Raw genomic sequence first — 6,423 nt, forward strand, 5'->3', positions numbered from 1 at the left:
ACTGCACTGACTTATCAAACGACAGAGTATGCTGGAACTACTGGTTAAGACTCCAGTCCTTTGAGTCCTCTGTTTAAAGACTCGACTCAGTTATGCAGACTCTAATAATTAAGTCAAAACTTGAGTTTTATTCAACTTGTTATCCACCTGAGTCTTTTGTAGAGACTCGAGTCCTGTTCATAGTACTCGAAAAAAGACTCGACTCGGCACTCAAAAATAAGACTCGAAATTTTTTTAAGCACAGATTCTGCTAAAAACGAATGTAGTTCTTCAATCGAGTTCCTATCAACAATGTGGAACGTTACATTAAATTTAAATGGCATAAATAAACAGATAGAGCCACCCATAAAAATCTACGATGTCACTGAAATTAGTCCGTAGACTTCCTAACCATAGATTATTAAAAAGTTGCTCTAATATTATGCAGCTTTACCTTACCTTAGTTAGGGCATAATGATTAAATTGCCACGGCCTAGTATATAATTTTGCATGCAAAAGACGCCATAGTATTAATGCAAGTTCCATTTTACCGTGTATCAATAAATAGTGCATGAATATTATATTTTTATAATGAACAAATTAACTAGGCGCATGTCCACATTTAAATATGAAACTAGCAGTCATGCGAAGTTAATTTCAGTCTGAACTTTCCGCCCATGGAACACCTATAAGCAAAGCATATGTAAGTACCGACCTACATCTAACCCTATAAGTTCGTTTTTTTAGCATTAGAAAGAACTTGAAAGAAGGTAAGCGATTTTGACATGTCTTTTAATTGAAAAACACTTTTTAAAAATCAATAACTATTACTTATGAAAGCAGAAGACTATAGAAGATTGTATTAGATTCATAATTGTTACATATTTACCGTAACTTATTTTTAAAATGTGTTTTTCAATTAAAAGACACATCAAGATTGTTTACCTTATTTCTAATGCTAAAAAAAACGAACTATAAGAGGGCTAGGGGTAAGGTACCTACCTAGTAGAGTTAAACAAAAGCAAAAATTTGGTTATTAAATGTCAGTTTTTATGTAGCTGAGTTTACATAATGGAAAAACAAGTTTGTACAGTCAAGTGTAAAAATATGGGTGAAACATGGGTGAAACGATTTTGTTGAATTTTTGTGAATGTACGTCAGACAACGCCATCTATATTCCACTAGCAAAATTAAATTCCGTCGGTAAAGCAGCGCTCAATTGGCAAGTGGCGCTTGCTCTGTTTTACCGACCGAGCAATGACGAGCTGTCATGGCGAACCGTGGTGTACGTTTTCGTGCAAGATAAAACAAAAATAATGATTCCTATTAGGAATATCTTAAATAAGTGCTTGAAGAACTGCTGTGGTTACTCTAAAGTATCATGATTAACGTGTGCTAGTTATAATTAGACTTAAGTTAGTGAAAATGGACAAGAAAAATGCGATTCGGAGAGCCAAAAGGCCTTCTAAGGTTCTTGAAGAAAACTATTGGGATTGCAGCGTTTGCACGTACAGGAACAATGCAGAAGCCTTCAAGTGCTCGATGTGTGACGTCAGGAAAGGTAACTATGATAGAAAGATAGCACTGATAGCAGTGTTATTTGCCCTTTGTCCTTAAAGTCCTTTTGTGAGTTAACGACCTGTAGGTTCAACATTTCTGTGCATTATCGAGCCACGTATGAGAATTTTTGCGGTTTTTGCGTCAACCGCAAAGCAGATTCGTCTCTGATGCTATGATATATCGAAATTCTTTGATGTGAAGTTAACCTGAATGTTGTACCTACTTGGAATTGGAATATCGATTAAAGTTTTGTCTGAGGTGTCTAATGTCTATCTAGTCCTAAGAAGTTCGTACAATGGAACACACAGCATCTATGTGTACGTAGATGTACTAAGGCCTATTCTAATTCCTAAGGCTAGGTACCTGCAAAAAAAAGACATGTATGAATTTGTACCGAACTCATTTTGTTTTAAACTCACACATTTATACGTACAAACAAAAATCTATTTTATTTCACAAAAGTTTACTTTTCCTCCTAATTTCAACTTGCACTTAAATTTTATGTCGCATAAAATGCACCGATATCGGTAATGTAAACAAATTCCCTCGTAAATTTAGTTCTGAAATCGGCCGGCATATCGAGTGGCGCCAACATCGCGTATAACCCGACTAAATTAAAATGCTGTTAGTTGTATTGGCGGATCTGTATGAACACGTGTTTTTAATTTGGTCGGGTGCGTAATGCATTCATTGACCCCGGGTGACGTTTCGCAGGTAATGTAGGACACAAGTTCACGTATGCACTTGTTAGTTTTATTTGATCAGTACGGTTACCATCAGTTTGTCACTGACATAAACGCCGTCGAGAACGTAATTTACTCTCTATACATCTCGTTTGCACTAATATGCGAGTGCGAGCGAGATGTATAGAAAGTAAATTACGTTCTCGACGGCGTTTATGTCAGTGAAAAACTGATGGTAACCGTACAGACTTCGGAGCGAGTCAAGTCAAGGTAGCGTTAGTATTATTATTTCTATCTATGTATTTGACTAAACAGATATTTTTTTATCTGACCTGGAAACCTTTTTAAGCCACTTTTTTTCTAAGAAAAATTGATTGGGACGGCTCGGCTGTAATTTTATTTACCTATAACATTTATAACAAATTTTAATGTCTTTTTTACGATTGTTACATGCAGAATGTATAATATGCAGACGTTTTTACTACCTTTTAGACTTCTTCTTCTTCCTCGCGTTGTCCCGGCATTTTGGCCACGGCTCATGGGAGTCTGGGGTCCGCTTGGCAACTAATCCCAGTAATTGGCGTGGGCACTAGTTTTTACGAAAGCGACTGCCATCTGACCTTCCAACCCAGAGGGTAAACTAGGCCCGTATTGGGATTAGTCAGGTTTCCTCACGATGTTTTCCTTCACCGAAAAGCGACTGGTAAATATCAAATGATATTTCGTACATAAGTTCCGAAAAACTCATTGGTACGAGCCGGGGTTCGAACCCGCGACCTCCGGATTGCAAGTCGCATGCTCTTACCGCTAGGCCACCAGCGCTACCTTTTAGACCTGTTTAGGTAAGTAGTAAGGTATAGGTACCTAGGGGCTATTCATAAATTACGTCATTTCAAATTAGGGGGGGGGGGGTCTTGACATTGGATGATGTCATTCTAAACATGATTTTTGGATGATTTTAGGGGGGGGGGGGGTCGAAAATCGTCAAAAATAGATGACGTAATTTATGGACTGCCCCCTAACTCTGGTCTCATCATTTTATTGATTCTAGCCAGCTTCGTATAGCGAGAGCAGATAAATCTGTGCTGAGATCTTAAATTTCGGTTCAGTTTTACTATAGTTTCGGCGGAAACCAAACCTTCGGCCGAAACATGATTTTCTAGGTATGTACATAATCATATGCCCAATACTGCTGAAACCGAAACTTCGATCAGACACTAGGTATCTTAAATTACCTAGTATTTTTTTCAACCGGTGTCCTATACAAAGTACTTAAACATTAAGATCGAGGTAAAGCGCAACTATGAATAGGTATACCTAATTCACTGTGCTGTAGGTACAGAACAAACCTACCTACCTTATTAGAATGATCGCGTGCTAACAGTAATAATCAGATACAATAGTACTTCTCTACCCGTGACCTATATAAAGAACTAAAACACCGGGATGGCGGTATTGCGCTTTTATGTACGATACCTAATTCACTGCTCAGAAGGTTTGAGTAGAACTTCCCACAAAAGTACTCGGGAAAAATGTTAGATAAACTTGACGTGGTATGTTCAGGCACGTCAACCCGAAAGCCGCGCATCAACCCGGCGCTGGTGGCGGCGCAGGCGGCCGGCACCGCCCCCACCAGCTCGCAGAAGAGACCTCGCTCCGCCAACTCGCTCAAAAAGAAGCGGCGACCCCCTCGCCTCAGCAACGTCGACCGCAGCTCCGCGCAGACCAGAGAGGTACATACTGGCTATACTTGCCCGTAGTCAGGCGGCACCGCTCCCACCAACTCACAGAAGAGACCTCGCTCCGCCAACTCGTTTAAAAAAGAAGCGGCGACTAGGGAGTCGCCGCTTCTTTTCGTGCGGTCGACGTTGCTGAGGCGAGGGCGCCTCAGCAACGTCGACCGCAGCTTCGCGCAGACCAGAGAGGTACATACTGTCTATACTTGCCCGTAGTCAGGCAGCACCGCCCCACCAGCTCGCAGAAGAGACCTCGCTCCGCCAACTCGCTCAAAAAGAAGCGGCGATCCCCTCGGCTCTGCAACGTCGACCGCAGCTCCGCGCAGACCAGAGAGGTACATCTGTCTATACTTGCCCGTAGTCAGGCGGCAACGCCCACACCCGCTCACAGAAAAGACCTCGCTCCGCCAACTCGCTCAAAAAGAAGCGGCGACCCCCTCGCCTCAGCAACGTCGACCGCAGCTCCGCGCAGACCAGAGATATACATTGCATACTGGCTATACTTGCCCGTAGTCAGGCGGCACCGCCCCCAAGTTCAAAGAAGAGATCTCGCTCCGCCAACTCGCTCAAAAAGAAGCGGCGACCCCCTCGCCTCAGCAACGTCGACCGCAGCTCCGCGCAGACCAGAGAGGTACATACTGTCTATACTTGCCCGTAGTCAGGCGGCACCGCCCCCACCAGCTCGCAGAAGCGACCTCGCTCTGCCAACTCGCTCAAAAAGAAGCGGCGACCCCCTCGCCTCAGCAACGTCGACCGCAGCTCCGCGCAGACCAGAGAGGTACATACTGTCTATACGCCCTCATATATACGCCCTATACGCCATACGGCATACCGTCCTCAAACTCACAAAAAGAAGCCGTGACCCTCCCGCCTTAGCAACATTTACCGCATGCTCCGCTCAGACCCGAACAGTGGATTCGTTGTTATGGGCTCTGGTTTCCCCAAACTTAAATATCACTATCAGGCCATGGTGTGTGGTAACTAAGGCCAATACGATACCTGTTTTTAAATAATTTTATTTTTTTAAATCCATATAAAAACCACTGTACAGATATTACCAATAAGGAAATCCACACGTCTGAACTATCAAGATATCCTACGAAAACGAGTGTTACAATATATTCTCTCCCACCAGGTAACAGTAAGCGGCGTAACTGTGGTCATTACAGAATACAAGCCCAAGAAATCAGTGTCCAGTAGCTCCAGTGACGTGGAATCCTCCAACGACGCGCGTCCGTGATATCCAGGTCACTTCCAAAAGGTTTGGCTGCTGTTGGTACTATTATTTTTTGTGCTTAAATAGTTGTCAGTGGAAAATATCTGATACCATACCCGAAAGCTGTATGTACTACGTGTAGTACAAATTCGTAGCTCTCATGAAATAAATTGTACCTACTTCTGTTCAGGCAAGTTCGAATTACAAATATGAAACGAGAAAATATGCCTATTGTACTTGCGTGGATTACATTTTCGTTTTTTGTGTTGAATTTTTAAAATCAACTTTGGTTTTCCGAGACTCCGAGTTTATGAATTTTGAATGACAATTATTTTCTGTTAGTATCTCCGATTACTATTCATTAATGAGCAGTAGGTGCACATATGTGACATATGACATAACATGTAAGTATGTCATACATTTTTATGAGCAAATTTAAAGAATCGTAACGGAAAAGCATCACGATCTCAGAAAAAGAAGCATAGTAGCATACTTACATGTAAATGAAAAATTGTGTACACTAGTTCCTTACATTTCTCTTGTAAACCTCCAAGGCCCTATGAGTCATGATTCAACACGCTGAACGAGGAATCCCATACACATAGACTATGTCTAAGTATCCCCAGACGTATTTCCAGTTCGCTGTTCCGTAGGAAATATTGCAAAAGTGTCTACTACTCGTACTTTCTTAGCTTTTATATCCGGCGTCGGTGTTATTTATAAAATACAAAATAGAGCTTTTATAGTCAACTACGTCTAATAATAGGTAGGATCTTTTATCGTGAATATGAAATTTGCGAAGATGTAAATTTATGTATTGACGATTTTTAGTTTTCCATAATATGTACTTTATAAAGTACATTTGGTTTGGTCGAACAAATTGAAAATTGGCACAAAGTTGCGGAGGCTTTGAAATTCTCTTTACGTAGATGTATAACTGTAAGTTATATTTATAAAGCTAAACATAAATGTTATTTTTCTAGTAAGTTGAATTTTCATAGTGTTTCACCTAAAAGTGGCGAATCAGCGTTTTTAAAATGTTTGTACATAATTTAGTAACTCAAACGCCGTTCACTTTCTTAATGTTACTATTTTAATGACACTATGTGGATATCACAAATGTTTTTTTTTTGTTGTGAAAAAAATCTCAATTGTTTTTTTATTCATTAAAACTTGGTAACAAAATAGGAAAGATAACGGCGGCGGCGGCGGTTAGCTATACTAAATGTGTGCAAACTATTGTAGGAAT

At 40.8% G+C, this 6,423-nt stretch overlaps 1 protein-coding gene across 1 annotated transcript; it reads left to right on the forward strand.

Moving 5' to 3' along the window:
* The first annotated feature begins 1,125 nt into the window (after positions 1 to 1,125).
* On the forward strand, positions 1,126 to 5,394 carry LOC134662216 (YY1-associated factor 2). Its single transcript, XM_063518483.1, has 3 exons — positions 1,126 to 1,540; positions 3,786 to 3,955; positions 5,094 to 5,394. The coding sequence occupies exons 1-3, from the start codon at positions 1,405 to 1,407 to the stop codon at positions 5,196 to 5,198; spliced, it is 411 nt and encodes a 136-aa protein (XP_063374553.1). The 5' UTR covers positions 1,126 to 1,404; the 3' UTR covers positions 5,199 to 5,394.
* The last annotated feature ends 1,029 nt before the right edge of the window (positions 5,395 to 6,423 follow it).

The sequence above is a fragment of the Cydia amplana genome, chromosome 2 (genome assembly GCF_948474715.1).
Source record: "Cydia amplana chromosome 2, ilCydAmpl1.1, whole genome shotgun sequence".
In the NCBI taxonomy this organism is placed as follows: domain Eukaryota; kingdom Metazoa; phylum Arthropoda; class Insecta; order Lepidoptera; family Tortricidae; genus Cydia; species Cydia amplana.

Excerpts from the sequence above, each read along its gene's own strand:
- LOC134662216 (XM_063518483.1), top strand. The coding sequence starts at position 1,405 with ATGGACAAGAAAAATGCGATTCGGAGAGCCAAAAGGCCTTCTAAGGTT. Across the intron at positions 1,541-3,785 it reads GATGTGTGACGTCAGGAAAG|GCACGTCAACCCGAAAGCCG; the intron begins GTAACTATGATA and ends TGGTATGTTCAG. Across the intron at positions 3,956-5,093 it reads GCTCCGCGCAGACCAGAGAG|GTAACAGTAAGCGGCGTAAC; the intron begins GTACATACTGGC and ends CTCTCCCACCAG.